The 20,414-nt window shown below is 39.4% G+C and overlaps 1 protein-coding gene across 6 annotated transcripts in view; it reads left to right on the forward strand.

Annotated features, from left to right (window-relative positions):
* Positions 1-20,414, forward strand: part of ptprk (protein tyrosine phosphatase receptor type K) — a 119,509-nt gene that overhangs the window by 37,426 nt on the left and 61,669 nt on the right. For all 6 annotated transcript variants that reach the window (XM_040124840.1, XM_040124842.1, XM_040124843.1 and 3 more), the window contains 4 exons: positions 10,057-10,179; positions 17,936-18,096; positions 18,866-18,917; positions 19,011-19,069. In XM_040124840.1, the coding sequence (XP_039980774.1) occupies positions 10,057-10,179; positions 17,936-18,096; positions 18,866-18,917; positions 19,011-19,069 (395 nt within the window). The remainder of the gene's footprint in view (positions 1-10,056; positions 10,180-17,935; positions 18,097-18,865; positions 18,918-19,010; positions 19,070-20,414) is intronic.

Consider the following 20,414-nt stretch of genomic DNA (forward strand, 5'->3'; position numbering starts at 1 on the left):
CCTGAGAGCGAGTGAAATCCGACCCCCTCCGGGGCTTAAGGGTGAACTCATTCACAGACAGGGAGGCATGAAGGGGGGGAGGCAGGTAAAGGAGAGGTGAGGAGGTTTTCCAAATATTCCCTATGAACGACAAGCTCTCCTCTCCATCCCTCTACCTCCTCTCCTGTCCTCTATTCTCCTGCCTTATCTGCCAGCCAGTCAGTCAGCATGTGAAGTTGCTTTAAATGTCAGCATTTGAATAGCAATAGAGATTAACGATGGAGAGATAGACAGAGAGCGTAAGAGGGAGAGGGGGAAAGCACAGGAGAGAGGTGAATGTCATAAAGATAGTGTCTCTGGACGGTTTCGACCCCTGCTAACAGTGCTAGCAGCTATCTGGACACACACACACACACATACATTGTACTGATCATTGTGGTCAGACAAAGAGAAAAATAAAGATACAGAGACAGCAGATATTCTCTTAGAAGTGTGATGTATTTAGGGTTTAGGTGCAATGTTGGCTGTCAACAGGTCGCTTGGGTTATTTAATTATGCCACTACCATGAGGAATTACACACACATATAGAGACTCGTGCAAACATTTTGATTTTTTGTCCTTAATCGCAAGAAAAATACCTAAAAACATTTTCTGGTTCCAGCTTCTGAAAATTCAAAAAGGATTTGCTGTTGTTCTTACTCAAAACATAATGAACATGTTAACTACTTATGAAAATAATCACTAGTTTCCCGACTGCTAGGGTATTTTTGAGGTTGATACTGATACCGATGATGTTTGGAAGTTTAAAAAATCTGATAATGACACCTTGACTGACCAAATTTTTTCTTTACATTAACAAATAACGCAAGCAATTACATATGGATCCCTTTGGCTTTTTTTTTCTTTTTAATGGTGACTAAGGTACATACTAAGTAGGATATTTTACAGAAAAATCAACTTGCCAGTGTTCTCTGTGGACAAACTATGTAATGGTGGCACTGTTTCTGAATTACCTCAAACCTATTTCTGTATTGCAGTTTCTTATTACTTAGCCGACATATCAGCTGATATATCAGTTGGGCCCATTTATCGGTCTAGCTCTAATACATACCTAGCCAATGCTGGAATGATAATATGAGTAATTGATCAGGCAATGGCCAGAAAATGAATCCAGAACCACATCTAAGTCGTTTAAAAATGCCAAACATTCATTTGTTCAGCCTCTCAGATAAGTATTTGCCGCTTATATCCATTGTACATCATTACTGTTGGTTTTGGCAAAACAATCAGTCATGTAAGAAATTTCTAATTTGCACTTCTTGATAACATTTTCTTTTTTTTACATAGGTGGATAAACAGATCAATAGATTAGCCAACAATAATGACAGGTTCAGATTTGTACAAACAGACACTTTCAGAGCTGATCTCTTTTGGTCCACATGAAGTGTGCACTGGCCCTGCTACAGGCAATATTACAATCTTTTCCAGACTACAGGTGGTACAAAATCCCCGGGAAAAATTGAGAGATCATTTTCGATTTTCAGATTGAAACCTTTTAATGACAAGGTTGCCATGTGAAACCAGACAGATTACTCAGAAAGGCTCCACTGCCGCATTAAAAGACAGTTCCTTACAGCTCAGTTCTCTTTCCTATTGTACAGATGCGATGGCGGGTCATTAGTGGCTTGTTCATGTCTCATTGTGCGCTGGTAGTGCTTTTTGTTTTCGGGGTGTCCAAGCAGAGATGTGCTTTCCAGTACTACATTCAACTCACTTTGTGAAAGCCTCATTCAACAGCAAATTTCTATGTAAAGTCAGAAAAACACACAATTTCACAGTGTTTTTAAAACACAGAAAGAGAACTCAAATTACAGAAATGCACTATTATATGGCAAAAGCAATTTATAAATGTAAAACTCAGAATCAACTGTTGGCTCAGTACATAAAGTTTTATCGTCTAAAATGTGCTCCATCCAGACATGTTGGTCTAAAATCAAATGCCAATATGCAGAGATGGAGGTCATGGCTGCCTTTCACTGAAGGGTCTGTACAACAAAATCATCAGTTTGTGGAAAATAATGTGGCGCTTGAAACTGCTTGAGTTTGAATTTGAATTGAAAAGCCGCATTAACCCTCAGAGAGGAGCGGGGTGAGGGGAGAAGATAGTCAGGGATGGAAGGACCGAAGGGCTCCTCACAGAAGGAAAAACACACATTTCTGTTTTACTGATACTGTCAGTGGAAACTCCTGAATCAGCTGAACACACTCACACACACACACACACACACACACACACACACACAAGTACGCACACGTCTCAGATTCAATTACAGCATCGTGAGATGAAGGAGAAATTCTTCAGCCTTCAGCACTTCCAATTAAACTACCGCTCTGAGTGTGCGGACGCATGTGTGTGTGTGCGTGCATGCATGAGTGTCAATGTGTGTGTGTGTGTGTGTGTGTGTGTGTGTGTGTGTGTGTGTGTGTGTGTGTGTGTGTGTGTGTGTATTTGGGTGAGTGATTGCGCGTGCTAGTGTGTATGTTTAACAGGCGAGGTGTGTGTATATGGGTCTTGGCTTTGATGGCGTCGCGCTGCGCTGCAAGGGCCACTGAAGCGTGACGAGTGAGAGTTTGTGTGTGTGTGTGTGTGTGTGTGTGTGTGTGTGTGTGTGTGTGTGTGTGTGTGTGTGTGTGTGTCTGTGTGTGTGTGCGTGTGTGTGTGTGTGTCAGCCTCTCTGATGTCACCTTGTATCATTTCAAGCTAATTTCACCTATTCTCATAGAGGGAGAGAGAGGACCAGAGGCAGAGAGAGGGAGAGAACAAAAATGTAGAGACGACACAGAGAAAGTAAATGATAAGGTACAACTTTATTAGTGTCCTTGAGGGGGTTGGCATCAGGGCTACTCAGTGATACACACGCGCATAGTTTAAAAACAACAAACACAGCAACAGGAGTACAGAGTCTAATATACCACAGCGCAGAGCTAAGTCAAGGGGGGCATTAAAAAGTGACAGTATATGATGTTTTAATACAGCATGATAGTTTATACAGTAGTATACCATCATTTTTGCATTAATTCCTTCCCTCCCCTTCCGTCTCTCCTCTTAAGCCTTCTTCATTTGTTTGAGCCAAAAACCAAAGCTGTTGTAGTGATTCATAGGCATAAAATGTCCCACAAAGCCACATATGATTATAAATCCGGGTCAGCAGACGTAATTATTAACTGGACTTGGCCAAAATTGGAATGATTTGGAGGGAAACAGGATTACTGGTGGCTGGAATTGGATTTTAATGATGTAAATGTAATTATTGTCCTTGAAAATGATTTCCGTTTGGAAAATGGAGCTTCTCTTCTTTTCTCTTCTCTTCTCTTCTCTTCTCTTCTCTTCCTTTCTCTTCTATTCTCTTCTTTTCTCTTCTCTTCTCTTCTCTTCTCTTCTCTTCTCATCTCTTCTCTTCTCTTCCTTTCTCTTCTCTTCTCTTCTTTTCTCTTCTCTTTATGTTGTATAATTGTGATGCCACCAAACTAAATAGAAATTGTTCCTTATTAAACTTGATATTACTGCAGCAAATGATAAAGGGACAGGAATAGAAAGTAAGACAAAAGGCAACAGAAATAATAAAGGAAAGAGATTTTATGCATGTATGCATGTCTACTGTATCATGTAGTTAATCAACAGGCTTATTATGATCTCCCCAAAATTAATTTCCCCATTGCTTCTTCTGCCAGTCGGGTTTTTTTTTTTTTCGGTTCTCTCTCTCCATCGCTTTGTACCCTTTCCTTCTGTTTCACTCTCTCTTGCTCATCCTGTCTTATCTCCTCTCTGGTGATAATATCTCTGCCTGCAGACTGAAACAGAGCTCTGCCGAGAAATACTAGACAGACATAGTGGTGAGAAAGGCAGAGAGTGAAGAAGCAAGTTTGCAAGTTTGTACTGTACTGTGTGTCCATTAAAGAAAGAATATGGGCTTCGTGAGTGTGTGTGGGGGGGGGGATCAGGGCCGAGATGTGATGATGTTCTCCACCGACCTGTTAATGTAACAGTCATCTGATTGGCTCAAATATACAGCATGTGGACAGAGAGAAAGTGTTGTGGAAGAAGAAGAACTTTCCTTGAATATGCAGCCATGGGCATCACAACAGCTACGCTGACATTAATCTTGAGTCAGTGAATATATCTCACGTTATGTACCTGTATATCTTGCATGTGGAGCCCTGCATTTATGTATTTGCTCTCAAACTATATAGCTGTGTTATAATTTGACGGTTCACGGGACTGTCTGACTGAAGAAGCCACTGTAAAATCCCTTCAAGCACTGACTTCATACATTCATGTGATTAAATAGCAGGTTTGAGTCAAACAAAAATAGCCATAGAGACTTTTGCAGTGACGGTAATGAAGAATGATATTCAACGGCACTGAATACCCTAGACATTTCTTTACACATGAAGCAGTGTCAGAACATGTACAAACAGTGCAATGGTTTTTTGTACAGAGCCAGCTGCGACAGCTGAGGCAATTGTATAGTTATTTATTTTAAATGATTTTACAACATCAAGGCCACGTTACTGTTGTGATTAACTGATGTTGTTCTCTTGAGAAATTTACTCACTGTCACTGAAGAGGAATGTGTTACACAAGGGCACAAGTATTGACAAAGCACTCTTTGATTTGATAATCAGCTATCTTTTAGTTTTAATGGAGTTTCTTTGTCATATTAGATTTCCCTGGAATTGTCCAGAGAAAGAAAGAAGCACGTCAGTCCTTCATTTGATTTAAACGTGTCCCAGGGACTTCTGAGCAGACTTGCGCTGTTAGATCTGATTTAATACTGCCTATTCTGCAGATCAGTTAGATCACATTGGAGAGAGGGAAAGCTAATCAAACCAGCTATTGTTACACATTCTTGACGTGTTGCCAACTAATAATCTTGATCTAAGTTTATAACTGAGAAAAATGGACGTGGTCCTCTTTTTTTGTTGTGGACCTCCTGACAACTGCCTGCACCCATGTTTCTGAACAGTTTGGGTCAAAGCACTTTTGTTTGACCCACCTCCCGGAGGTGGAGGTCAATGCAAATCACCACAACGTGATTCTGAGTGAAGGTGGCAGATGTTGTGTCTGATGCCATTCAGCAGTCTTTTAGAAAAGACTGCGGTTGTCCTGTGTCAATGTGAATGTGTGTGTGTGTGGTTTCCTCTCTCTGCCCTTGAGCCTTTATCAAGTCCTTCTAATTATTTTATTATGCAAATAAGTCACCATTATTTCATTAGCGAGGCAGCCAATCACAGAAGCTGATTAGGAAGTGATTAGCATGCAGTCGGTTTTTCTCTGTCTCTCTGTGTCCTTGTGAATGGAGGGGAGGGGGGCAATAATGACCCATCTGGACACACACACTCGTGAGTATACTTTGAAAACTGTTGTAGGGATTTGTTAAATCATATTATACAGTTAACACATGGGGACAGACACAGTACAAATACACACAGTATTTCTGGAATGTTTAGCACCACAATATTCAAAATTTTTATGATAACAATGGATCAAATGATTATGTGTAATATGAAAGGGGTCACTCAAAGAAACCACGGATGATTATCATCCTCTCAGCTCTGTGGAGCGTTTTGTCTTTGTTTTTCTGGCCAGCGACTTTACCATCATGGTTCACTTTCACTGTTCTCATAGTGTTGTTCTCAGCTACAGCATGCAGCTGTTTTTCAACAAAAAGGCTCTTAAAGCCCACGGTACACAACCTGCTCATCACCAAACGGCAGACAAACAAAGTTAGTGACCAGCTGGTGAACACATTGGAGCATTTAGCAGCTCAAGAGCCAGATATTTCCCTCCGGATTTGGTAGACGCCACAATCAGAGCTAAGAGGAGAGTGAATTGTTGGACTTATATTCATCAGGTGGACAGAAACCCAACTCCAGATGAATGCTAACCTTGCCAAGTGTGTTCTGGATGTGTAAATAGGCATCTGTTTGCTAACAAGTTTCCATAATAGCTTAAAAGGTAGTAACATGCTGCCAATAGCAAAGCACACTAAATACGAAACAGAAGTCAGTGATTGTTAAATTTTCTGTTAAAATATTTCTAATAAACAGACAGACATCGATAGATAGATGGATAATAGATAGACTGACATGAGCTCCTTACAACATTTGGGCAAGACATGGCTCATCACATTTTTTCAGCAGAGGTAAAATAATTTTTCAAGGTCTGTTCCTCTCATTATTGGCAACAAGGATTTACTGTCAGATGCATGTGTGTGTGTGTGTGTGTGTGTGTGTGTGTGTGTGTGTGTGTGTGTGTGTGTGTGTGTGTGTGTGTGTGTGTGTGTGAGAGAGTGAGTGTGTGTGTGTGTGTGAGAGTGAGTGTGTGTGTGTGTGTGTGTGTGTGTGTGTGTGTGTTGGTTTAAGTTGGCAGGACATTGAACAAAGGGAAAAGTGTTAACTGAGAACTTGAGCGAGCTAGTGTGAGGTTTGTGTGTGCGTGTGTGTGTGTGTGTGTGTGTGTGTGTGTGTGTGTGTGTGTGTGTGTGTGTGTGTGTGTGTGTGTCCGGACAGTTTCACACATATTTAGTTTCTGTAAACCCCCTTTTAAGCACGCAAACACAAGAACACAGCCTTTTTGTTTGTTATGTTATCAGTTGAAAGTGAATGTCCTTCAGAGGTGTGCAGATGAAAAGAGAGGAATGCTCTATGATTGAGAAATGTTCTTTTAAACCAGTCAGTAAAGCAGAATTTAAAACAAGGACACGTTTTTCTTCACTGCTAAGCCATGGCAAAATACCTCTTCTACTGCGGCACTATATCAGAAATAAGTGGAACTGTGTGTGTGTAAGTGTACATAGTTAAAACCCACAGCACATATTCTAAACACAGTGGGTTCAAATCTAGTTTTGCTGTACACTGTATACTGCTTTCAGAGGCAGAAAACCAAGTAGAGCTTCTGTGTGTTCTCTGTAGCTTCCCCAAGGTTCAACAAAGCCAAGCAATGCTTTCGCAGGTAGAGCAAGGTTTAGTGGTTCTGCAATGTCAAAGCAACTGCCTGCTAGATTATCACTTTAAACAACATACAAGCTAGGCGTTATTCAGGCTTTATACTAAACTAAAATTCACAAATATGTCAGTATTGTTGTGTTTTAGTTTCTAGCCACCAGTAGTAGCACTGAGAAAAAAACTTCAGTCAGTGAACAAGGAAAAACCATGTGCCACTGTGGTTTATACAAGTAACCAAGTGAGTGTAGTGAAACTTGAGCATCATCTTTACTGAGCGTCCGGACGTTTGAACCTTTTGGGAGGTCATTTCAACGACACATAGTTTAGTCGAAGCAAAGCCCTTCTCTTACAAAGAACCCTATGGTGCCGCTGTGCATTTGGTCATTGCCACAACCCAACGGGAGTATGCAGGTTTTGGTTGAATGTTGGAGTGGCCGATATTAAAAAGTTGTGGATGACGTAATGAAAGCTGTCACTGCTCAGACACGAAAGCCGTTCTGATTTCAACAGCGGTGCGGCATTCGATGTGGCTCCTGGCTACGTTGGCAGCTCCAATGAAAGTAGAGAAATGTGTTGACTATTTCTGGTCACAAAATAATGCCCTTTCCCCTCTTTCTCTATCCTGTTTTTTTATCACTGCTAGCCATTACCATGTTATATTGTATGTGATATTTAACATGGAGTGCTACGTAGTGATATAGTAGTAAATATAGTAGCACATGTATGCCAGTGTGATGGTTTGTAGATGCACCACATTCCTATACACATGCAAACATATACACTAATGTTACACACTTTGCTCTTTTAACCCATGCAGAGAGAGCTACCTGACAGCAAGATGTAAACTGACACACACACTGTGGGAGACAGGAATTCATGGAGTTCTACCTACATACACACACACACACACACACACACACACACACACACACACACACACACACACACACACACTCCCACACAGACTGGGACGTTTGTTAGAATCAGTAGATCAGTATCAGTAGAATTAGACTGTGTACATCCAGGTTTAGTTTATAATATAATGTTTCACAGTGGAAAAAAATTCACGTTGTCATGCTACTTCATGCCCTCTACATGTCCAGGCATTTTTCGAATCATAACTGGAGGTAAACTTGCTGGGACACAGGTTTTATTGAACTGACTGGGAGTGAACTGCATTGCACGCGGAGAGGCTGGTTTTAAGAATGACGCCAACAGGAATGTGATCCAATGCATGTCTGAGGCTGTGAGTCACAGCCAGCCATACAGCCGGCAGCCGAAGACAGTCACTTAGTTTGATGTTAACTTGTTTCTCCTCCGGCGGCGGCTGTCACCTCTTGGTATCCCTCTGTAGCGGGAGCTCAGATCAGTGGGGTATCTGAAGGCCTGTCGCTCTGTTCTCCATCAAAGCCGCTGCAGCTCGCTCTAGGACACACGTAGCGAAGCTGTACCGCTAAGTGAATGCGAGGAGATTTATGTTGCTGCATTGCTGGTTGCTGATAGCGTTTCATGGTGGCTTGCACTTGTATCCCTTCTTTTTTTTTTTTTTGTGGTTTCTTAGTGGTTTTTCTTAGTAGCTCTCCAGAGAACTACAGGTGCTACAAGAAAGTTCCATACTACCTGAAAAATTGCACATTTCACAACAAACAAAAAAAACCATTCTAAATTGTTTGTGTTGCTGTTTATCTAATCTTTAATCCTGTCACTTTTCAGCTGTGAATAGATTTAATGTTGTTCTTTGTCCTGAGTGGTCGAAACATTTGTTAAATAAAGTAGTTTTGACATTACGAGTATCTTTTCTTTTGCAAATGTAATGTGGCCAACAAGGTCAGCCAAGTAATGTACTTTCAACTATGCAGGTTCCTATGTTTTTTTTGTTTGTTTGTTGAGGAAGAATTTAGGCCAGTATAATATTGATAATGTGATAGAACCATAAATTCCTAGTTTTGAATATTTTCATTAGATCTGAAATCAACTAGTTGCTTACTTGCAACTATTTTGATAATTGATTAGTAGTTTTAAGTAATTTTTTTAGCAAATGTGCCAAAAAAATCACTGGTTCCAACTTCTCAAATGTGAATATTTGCAACATTTTTCTTAGTCCTCTGTGATAATAAATTGAATAGCTTTGTGTTTTGGATTGTTGATTGGACGGAACAAGGCTTTTGAAGATATTAGATTGGGCTTTGGAAAAATGTGAAGGGCATTTTTTGCTAATTCAATAAATAATTGATTAATCCAGAAAATAATTGTCAGATTGAAAGCGGAGATAGCTGTTAGTTGCAATGTTGAGATAAATGTCATTAAGGCTGCATTACAAAATAAAATAACAGAATATTTGAGTTTGTCAATATTACCCAGAGCTTTTTCCCATTTACGAATGAACAGTTTCTCTATGTATTTGTGTACTATATAAGTGTACTGTATCATGATCTATATCTCTATCACACTATTATATACTGTATATAGTATGATATATCTATATCTATATATGGAAGATTTTATTCATATCACCCACTCCTTCTTTAGCCAATGTCAAGAAGGGCACAGAGGACACATTTGGCTGACCACTAACTACTAGTGACTTGAATCAGATGGCATTGTGGCTTTTCTTGGCCATAATCTCTCCCAGCCATTTTATTAACACAAGCCGTACATCACTGCTAGGTCAGTGAATCAGATAGCTAAAATGCTATTCCTATTACTGATATTGCCAGCACCAGCCGCATATCATTGCAAGTTGATTGGTTCATCTAGCCGTCAGGGACAAGTGGCGTCTCTCTGTATTAGAGCGACTTCCGGTTTAGGCGAAGCCACGGGCAGCCAGCTCACACATGCTTGTCCCGAGGGTGTGGGTGATGGGCTCAGATGATCAGCTGAAGGCGCTGATGGTTGAGTCAGAGGTGATCCTGACTGGCCTTGAGTGATGACTGTTGGAGCTCAGACTCCTGGTGGTTTGTTAATGAGCTGAGACAAAAACACGCGCACAGAAAAACAACATACAGGAAAGAATCAAAAGTTCGGAGATGAATCAGTGTTGCTAAATCCTTTCGCTTTTCTCTTTGCAGGAAGCTGTACATTTGATGAGGGCTTCTCTCAGTGTGATTACCAGCAAGATCCTTATGATGACTTCGACTGGACACACATCAACACGCAGGATGTGCCCTACGTCTCACCAGACCTGCCACAAGGTAAAGACCGATGTCCTTTCTCCTTCCTTTGTCATCCACCCGACCACCAAACCTTCTCTTCTCCATCTAGCATTGTGTTGTTGTTAGTTCCCCCAAAGAGACATTTCCCCTCTAAACTTCTCAAATGGCTAAGTTTAAACAACTATTTCAGAACAAAAGACCTAGAATTATCCAAAATTTCACAAAAAGCAAAGATTACAAAATAAGTCCAAAATAAGAATACATATTTTTGAAACATAACTTTGTTTTTTTCTTACCCTTTTGTACTCCATTAATCATCTCACGGCCTTCCAGATTATGATTATGAGGAGGTGGCCACTGGACCAAAATAAAATAAGTATAAAATAAATTCATAACTATATAGAGTAGTTAAACCTAGCTCCACTTCAACCAGGTACAGCACTAAAATGCTTCATACAAGTTGATGGCTCTGTATTAACAGTCTGATTATGTAATATGTCATAATATATCAGTCACGAGGGCACATTTTTCTGCAGAACAAGCTCTTTCATTTTTGATGCTATGAGTACATTCAGCTGGTGATATTCCTGTGCTTTAACTTAAGTTAAAGTCCTCTTCTGCATCCCATCCACATATTTTCCTTCTCACCTTTTTTCCAGCCTCTCCTCTCCTCTTTTCTCCTCTCCTCTTTAATCAGTTTTTTTCCCTCCATGATGATGATGAAGGGGAAATTAAATCTTTCTGCCTCAGGGCTGAGGGTCTAATTAACAGAATATGAGGTCATTAATCAATGGCAGGGAACAGGGAAGGTTGCCTACTTTTCAATGTTAAAAGTAAAATGTTATAAAAGTAACCAGCTATGCAATGGTGAGATAGTAACTGGCTTTACAAAATTCAAACCACAGAGTAAAAATGTCGACTAGTGTCTGAACACAGTGAACAAGCCATGTTAAAATGTAACAACCACAAACATGGTAGAGTTTGTTCATTTCATTTATGTCCACTTACCTCTTCTCTTCTTTTTTGTCCTTTACTGCCATCTCCTCTCTTGTCCTTCCACCTTACCTCCTCTTCTCTTGTTCTTCTCTTCTCCTTTCTTCTTGTCTCCTCATATCTCTTTCCTTTCCTGTCCATTCCTCTCCTCTCCTCTCCTCTCCTCTCCTCTCCTCTCCTCTCCTCTCCTCCTTGTCTGTTGCAGAAGATTATGACTTTGTTACCATGACAATGTAATGCTGTTATTTATCTCTCATTCTTATCATCATGACAACCCAGCCTTGCTGACATTTAGAGAAAGGTTCGGTTCAACACCAGCTCTTTACGATTTTTACACAAACACACACGTACATTTCTTTCCAAAATGTGTGTTGCTGTCTGCGTGTGCATGTGATCTTGCATATATTTAAGCAGCGACACAAGAGTGGGGTGCTCTGCCTAGTGGTACAAAGCCAAAGTCTAGCATTTAGTGTTATTAATACCAAGAGGTGTCACAGTGCTATGAGGGCAGAGTTGGCAGTTCGAAGAGGTTAAATACCTTGCCAAAGAGAGCAGAGGTAACGCCTGGAATTAGCATAGCATTAACACCTGAAAAAAGCTAGTGGAATGAGTGGGGGCACGAGCAGGTTAATGGTTTGGAGATTTGGTTGCTGAAGGGGAGGTTCAGAGCCTTGCCTAAAGGCACGGGAGCACGGACTGACATTTGGTTGTGTTAATAATGCCAGCGGTGCAGTGGATGGAAAACAAGGATGTTGGAGGGGCTTACAGATACAACTCTTGGCTAGGTCTTGTATTTGGATTGAGTTGTAGGAAATGGGTGAGGGGCTGACTTGGTAGCTTAAATGCCTCGCCCAGGGTCACATGGGTAATGCCTATTATTAGAATTGTTTTTTTTCTGAGGCAATCCTAGCCACCAGTAATTTAGAAGTACTTCGATCTGGCTAGCAATCTCCCTGAGGGCATGGCATGATTTAGAGCAGTGGCACTAAACCTTTTTGGCTTTTGACCCCTGAAAACAAAGGGATAGCTACCCCCTTTGTTAAGGGTTGTTAAGAGTATTTGGCACCTGAAAGACCTTTGGGAGTGGGTTTATTTTGCAGATTAGTAGTTCAGGGGGTTATATATAGTCAAAGGTATTGGCATTAGTAAAGGGGGCATCTTATGGCTTTATGCAGAATCATTTTAGAGTCATTGGATAGTTCAGCCAACAATTATGCTTTTGTTCCTTATAACCCGCATTGATTCGTCCCAGTTGCTAATCGCCATTTGTGCTTAAAGCAGTATTGAGTGTGAAGGGATGGGTTGGCAGTTTTTGTAATAGAGATAAAACTCTTCTATGTAATCGCTCTGAGGGTTGATGCTGGCACTAGTCACCGTGGCAGGGTCTAGATGCTACGCTGGCATTGTGCATTGTGCCAGTTGAACATTCATGGGTTGGGGCTCTGTGGCTCAATGGACTAAAGCAGATACTCTTGACTCATAATGTTGTCAGCCAGTACCACTCTAAACCTATTTGGCAAGCCTTTCTCTCCATGCCTCCCTCTTTCCTCTTGTTTTCCACTGTGCACTGTCTAATAAGGGAAGAGGGAAAAAAGGCAGCAGAGCTGGTCCCCTGTCCACTGGATGTTTTAATAATGATCGAATAATGATGGATACAGCAACACAAACAGTGACCTAGAAATTATCATTAAATCAAATCTCTTTGACACAGTCTCTGCAAGTCTTGAAAATTTAGCTTCACAAGAGTTGCATTTCTTGCATTGGATTGTAGTGCATTTTAAATGCATCCACCCTGTGTTTTCATTTCAAATAAGAGTTAAAAATGTAGATTTATTTGTTTAGCAGTCTGATGGAAAAGTCAAATAAGTTTGTTTGTAGAGCCCTAGAGCTGGAACGATCAGTTAAGCTTCTCAAATGTGATGATTCACTGCTTTTTCTTTGTCTTTTTGACATAGCGCCAAACCAATGATAATAAATCAGATATCTTTGGGTTTTGGACGTTTGGTCAGACAAAACAAAGCATTTGAAGATGTTACCTTGGGCTGTAGGAAGTTGTAATGGTCATTTTTTTATAGAAAAAAACAAGTAATTGATTTATCAAAAAAAAAAAACTATGTCTATAACTAATTAGAAATGAAAATAACAGAACACAATGTAAAGCAAAAAATATTGGTCAGAGTGATTTTATAGAGAAATCAGAAATTAAATTAGATAATTAAAATTAAAAATTGATTATGAAAAAATAATGATTGCATGTAAATTTTAAAATACATAGAATACGAGGAATCTTACAGTCGTAATAACATCCAATAAAGTAAATTGAAAATATATCTCTAAAAACTACCAGTGGAATTGAAGGATGAATAGTAAGGGGTAAAATATTCCAATGCCGGAAAATACTTGATCGACATTGAATTTTAACATGGGGACACTGAATGAAGAGTAGTGCTTGTCAGTAATCCAGAGAGGCCTCGACATAGAATATCGCCCTACTGAGATGCATGCAGTGTCGATCTATGCAGTGCTCTAAACGAAAAGAAAAATGATCTCAAAATCAATTTCGTATTTTCACTGGAGAAGTGTGGCCAGTAAAGTACATGCTTTCTTCTTGATGCTGGTGGGGAGTCATGTAGGTGGTTAGCTATTTTGCATGCCATCTAATTTGGTTGGCACCACAAAATGCTGAAAGTATAATTCTCCCATTAGCAGGCTGTTGTTGTTTGCTGAAGAATACTGTCCTCCGTCTACCTCGCTGCTATTGTTGTTATGTGACATATCTGGGTCTTAGGGCTGTCACGGGGTATTTTTAGCCTCATCATTATATCGTGTCGTCATTCTATTACTGGCCATTTTACACTTTGGTGGTTCAAAGACATCAGCCATTTTAGAAACTGGCAGACTTTAGGTGACAGATGTTCTTGACATCAAAAGGTCTGCTTTCATAGCATGCGTGTTGTATCAGCTTCACGTCAGTTTTTTATTACTCATTTATTCCAATGCTATTTTTGTCTCAGATTAAGTGTTGATATTGTTCTGTCTTCCTGGCTGATATTGAAACATTTTAATGATTTGTAGAAAATATTTGAATATTTTTATTATTTCAATAACCATGCATGGGAATATTGACAGCCCTACACTGTATATATTTACCAGATATCATTCACCTATTTTTACCTATACCTAATCCATTTGTTGTTATAATTTTGCAGCACGCAGTGTTGTGATCAGCTAAAGTACTAAAGGTTATATTTTGCCATGCTGTTGTGTGTTATGACATATCTGGGGCTCTGACTAGTAGGAATATTTTTAGCTGGCACACCATCTTGGCAGCCATCTTAAAGACAGTTTTCTCATGTCACCATCTTAGCATCAGTGCCAAAAATAAAGAAATAGGAGTGACATCCATTGTGTGTTCATTTTTGTTGGATTTAGAATACAGCGTTAGAGGACGAGAGAGAGAGAATAGTGCCGGCCTCGTCTTGTTTCTGGTCTGTTTGTCTGTAGTCCTGTTTGGACATAGTCATTTTGGGTTTTATTGGTGACGATCAGAACCAGGAAGTAGGATTATTATAATACTTCAATGGCAGGGGTAGAAATGTGTGTGTGTGTGTGTGTGTGTGTGTGTGCGCGCATGTGTGTGTGTATGGGTGCGTGTGTGCATGTGTGTGTGCGTGCGTGTGTGTGTGTGTCAAGGTGGGGGGTGGGTGGCAAAGACAAAGAAAGAAAGAGGAGAAGAGAGAAGAAGCGCCAAACCAATGACTAGGATACAGTGTTTGGCACACATGTTTATGTGTACCAGTTGAGAGCCTTTTATGTTCTGTTCTATTCTGAAGAGAAAAGTGTTTTCTCACAGTAGATTGGTTAAACAATAACTGATAATCATTATTATTCTACAGCCTATTGTATAGTGCATATTGTATAGTGCATATTGTGTATGGTATATTTTGCAAATGGAATTAAACAGTTGGGATGAAGTGCTTTGTTTGCTTTACTGGAGCACAGATATTGTGTTGTATTACATTTTATTATATTGTATAATATTTTTTATTTATTTATTTCAATTTAATTCAGTTCAATTGTTTTGAATTCTGTCCTTTTCTGTTCTGCTCAGTTCTATTCTATTATGTTCTTTTCTTTTTAATAATTTTTAATTCTGTTCTGTTCTATTCTACTTTGTTCATTATATTCTGTTTCTATTTAGAGCTGAAAGTTCGAGTCGTTCAATTGATTAGTCACTCAACAGAAAAATAATTGAGTGTATCATTCTGATTGTTTCACTAATTTTTCAGCAAAAACAGTGAAACAATGCCAATAATTGTCTGATTCCAGCCTTTTAAATGAGAAGAATCCCTATTTTTCTTTGTTATAATGCATACCACTGTAAACTCAAGATTTTTTGTTATCTGGACTTTTGGTTGAACAAAACAAAACATTTGAAGATGTCATATTCAGCTATGTGAAGTCGCAATGGGCATTTTTTGACGTTTTATAGACTAAACAATTAATCAGTTCAACGAATAATAAAATAATCACCAGATTCATTGATAATGGAAGATGATTGGTAGTTGCAGTCCCAGCTGGCTTCTATTTTATTCTGTTCTGTTCTATGCTATTCTATGTTATTCTATTTTGGGCTACAACTCATAATGCAACTGTTTTTACGAAGGATTATTCTATCAGTTATTATTTCAATGATTCTAGTAATTGTGTAGCTTATAATTAGTCAGAAAATACTAAAATACCGCTTGTTCAAACTAACAGTCCGAAGCTCAAAGATATTCAATTTACAAATCCTCACATTTGAGAGCTTGGAAACAGCATATGTTTAGCATCTTTGCTTGAGAAATGACTAATATGATCGGTTATCAAATACTGACTAACCAATTAATCAATGTATTGTTTCAGCTCTAGTTCTATTCACGTCTGTTCTACAAAAAGAATTAAACACTATCATGGGTATCACTATCATTGCGTGCTGAACATCAGTTTGTGTTGAGCTAATGTGAAATGTGAGAATAAACACCAGGCAGGAAAATATCACATTTCGTCATATTTCATTGGAACAACATCTGGTTTAGGTCTGAGCTGATTACCAGAACATCTGGCTGACTGACTGTCCTGTCAGCACTACCAGATTATGTATAATGTTGAGTTCCATTTTCTGCACTCAACCACTGTAGGTATAAGGTATAGGACTCAATGTGAAGTAGGGAATCAAAAATTTCACCAAAGTCCCATCATGTTAGCATAACAAAACTTACTGATTTATATTTAGATTCAGCAGAAAAAGGAGGAACATAATGCAAACAAAATAAGCAAAGCAGAAAAACATTGCCCCGAGGATAGCCGTGAAAAACTCAGCTAATCATGTCACACTAGTGGGTACTTGCAGGTAATGATATATTGCATGCTGTGGAAAATGTTGAGTGTGATCGAGGGTATCAACAAGACATGCCATTTGGGCTGCAAGCTGACCACTTTAGGCCAAAGATATCTTTGCTTTTTTAGCCACGTGCTCGCTTCAGTAATTTTGATTCTGTTGATATATATCTCAGCTTTTACGCTCATCATTAACTGCACAGTTCATTTACAGAAATGAAAGGAGAGAGGGAATAAAGAATAGGTGGGAGAAAAAAGTAAAGGAGAAAAAAGTAAATTGCATGATTTTATAAGAACATAAAATGAAGACTATTAAAGAAAGAATTAGTTTTTCTCTTCTCTTCTATTCTCTGTCCCATTTCCCTTGTTTATTTGTTGTTGGTGGGCTAAGGAACAGCCCCACAGTCACAAAGGAGAAACAAATGACACAGTCATAGGAACAGGGGTTTGTTTTATGTGTCTGGGGGGACTGATTCATGTACAGTAAGCCCGAAAGGAATGAAAGGAGAGAGAAATACATGGGCGTAAAGACATGAAAACATAAAAGGAAAGAATAAAGGCTTTTTGTTTCCATGACAAGAAACTCGCTGCTTGAAAGTGGGCTTGTTAAAGAAGGAAGCCCAAACCAGGTGGGCAGGTAGAGTAGAGAACAGAGAATTCCAGTTTTTCGTGTCCTGCACTAAATCAGAAAATCAGAAATGCTGACCAGAAATCAGGTGGTCACAGGCTCAATTCTCAGTACTGACAGAAGCTGTCATTTAGTGAGACTGTGTCTCGAGCAGAAGACACAATGTTTTCACAGGAGACTGAGCTAAATTAAGGTAAATTCATTGACCTGACACGTTGTCCTCGCAACTTTAGAGGAGGAGCTGATAATAAATAGGAACTATGTGGAAGTACTATCAGTCAAAACTGAAAAACAAGGGGAAAGCTTTGGAGTAGTTCCGAATCTATACTGTATATAGCTTTTTAAAAAAAATACTTTTATTCATTCACTTCACTTCAAAGAACTATTGCAGCTATCTCTATTTATTGCTCACATCTTCAATGCGAAATTTTTTTCTTTTTAGGCTACACAGAAGCAAATAAAGTTGGTTTACCCGTGTAGGTACATGTAACGCAAGCTGCGGGCAAAAAGCCTAGTCTTTGGCAAGTTGAGTCATAATACCGACTGTGTCAGTACACTAAGGACCTCCTCAGAGGACACCATTGCTAGTCTGTTCAAGCAGTGAATTTCTGCTGGCAGGTGGTGTGCCTACACAAACAGCCGCAAAAAACAGCGAGGTAATTCGTGGGTCATGATTTAGGTCAGATCCACAAACAACATGAACCCCATCCACCTCAAATTATATGTGATGTTGCTTTTTTCTTTTTTTTTCTTCTTGTCTTCGGTGACCTTCCCCTTGTCTTTGTCTATGTCCAGGCTCTTACATGTATGTGGACGTCTCTCAGTATGATGTGGGCGAAAAGGCGCGATTTCAGCTGCCAGTCATGAAGGAGAACGATACCCACTGTATCGACTTCAACTATCTCCTCACCAGCCCTGACGGCTCCAGCCCTGGCACCCTTAATGTCCTGGTGAAGGTATTGAGCATCAACACAACAGAACACAATAGAAATACAGTGGTTTATTTGTTTTAATGGACTGAGACCGAGTGTTCTGGTTCAATTTTTATGGTTTTACCTTTCCAGCTAAAAAAACAATCCTTACCTAGTAACCTGTTACACATTAGCATTAAAACAAGACCACATGTAAGCCTACTTAACAGCCCCTGTACGGCAATTTACCTTGTGTAAGGATTTGATTTCATGGTTTTCTCTTTTTTTTTATATATATACAAAACAAAGGGATGTTTTACTCCAAAAAACAACTCCAAAAGAGTTCAAGTGTTGAGTTAAAGGCTCGTGTTTGTCACAATGGCAGATCGTCCCCAGTTAAAACAATACTAAATAGGTTTTATAGGAAATGTGGTCTAGATTTTATGAAACACAACCACAAATTATGCTAGAATGCAATTGTGGCTGCTTAATTCTTTGACTTAACCCAAGACGTTGTGTAAGAATGCCTAAATAAGCATTAACAGTTTATTTTTTTTAAAAGCCTTTAACTCATCGACTATTTTTTTGTGTTTAGCTTATGATCTATAGATTCATTATTTAGATTGATATTAAGATCATGTTATTTTATGGCGAAACGAATCAGAGCGGACGCATCTGACATACTGATGGCTGTATTCACAATGCAGTGAACCAAACTTCATTCCCTCCCACTTCGAGTTGTTTCCAAAACACATTTTTGTGTGAAATATTTTATGACCAAGATATTTAATTCTGTGTTTTGTGTCATCTCTAGGTTAACAAGGGGCCTTTGGCCAACCCCATATGGAACGTGACCTCCTACACTGGTAAAGACTGCCTCAGACCACCACTCATTCATTACTTATTCTGACACTGTCGTGATGTTATTTGCTCGAGTTGACTGTGATGTTGTTGTCCAGGTAAAGACTGGCTGAGAGCCGAACTGGCAGTCTCCACCTTTTGGCCTAATGAATACCAGGTAACCTCCTATATAACAACCAACGGCTGTGATAATAGATGATTCCTTTATCATGTGCATATTTCTTTATTGCCAGTTGTGTTCGTGGGACTACACAGGCACAATGCACACACAAATACAAATACGCATACAGATGCTGTGAGGCAGGCAGCTGATTGATTTGTGTTGACTGAGGCTCAGGAGGTGACGATTAGGCTAGAGAGACACTGAGGAAAAACTAGGTGGGTGTGTGTGTGTTTATGTGTATGTGTGTTTACTTGCATGGGTGTGTGTCACCATGCCGGATACGAACATGGCTGTCAATTACTTGTCTTGTCAGTGTTTTTAATAAACACCTATTTAAAATGAACATTATAAGGTTCACAAATTTATTGCAGGACAGTTGGAATGTTTGTTTGTCTCTTCTTCCTCTTCCTCTTCTTAATTTATCTTAGTTAACATGATCAGTGTTTGTGTGTGTGTTTGTGTGTGTGTGTTTGTTTGTTGGCTGGTGTTGACAAGTGTGTGCATGGTGTAGGATAGCTTGTCTCTGAATGTCCTAGCAGGCATACACACAGACTGATCATGTTAACACACACAGCCTGGGGACCATGTAATATTGCTATAAGGCGAAGTGTGAAAGCATCCTCCAAATGGCCCATCTGGAACCCAGTCCCCGTCAGTGACTATGGGAGGCGATCCCCAGCCTGAAACTCGTGTGTCAACATGTTTTAATTGAACATAATCGTCCTGGTTTGCTGAGGCTTATGTAGGTTTTTCAGGCTATGGAACAGGTTATTGCACTTGAGGTTATGAAGCTATTTTTTCATGCCGGAACATGTTTCTGTGTTAGCACTTTAGCTTGAGTTGTAATGAGACTGGTTTCATCAGGGAAAGACTAGGCACATGTAGACACACACACACACACACACACACACACACACACACACACACACACACACACACACACACACACACACACACACACATTCACTATTTAGGTAGGCCTTGTAATTAGGTTTTTGTCTTTATCTCCTCTTTATTTTGAATGAAAAATTCATATTACTTCAGGCTGATGAGAGTTCTTTGACAATCACTACACTGGAATACAGTTAACCAACTTCAGATTAAAATTTGTACTTTATTAGAGCTGTGATGATAAGTCCAAGAATTGATTAGTCAATCGAACTACAATTTAATTGGCAATTTTTTTGATAATTGATTAAAATGTACCAAAAATGTTATGGTTCCTGTATCTCAAATGTGAAGATTTGTTTATCTTTGTCATATATGTAATAAATGTAGTAGTAAATGTAATATGTTGGGTTTTGGACTGTTGGGCAGACAAAACAAGAAGTTTAAAGAT

Source organism: Xiphias gladius, chromosome 4 (assembly GCF_016859285.1).
Source record: "Xiphias gladius isolate SHS-SW01 ecotype Sanya breed wild chromosome 4, ASM1685928v1, whole genome shotgun sequence".
NCBI lineage: Eukaryota > Metazoa > Chordata > Actinopteri > Istiophoriformes > Xiphiidae > Xiphias > Xiphias gladius.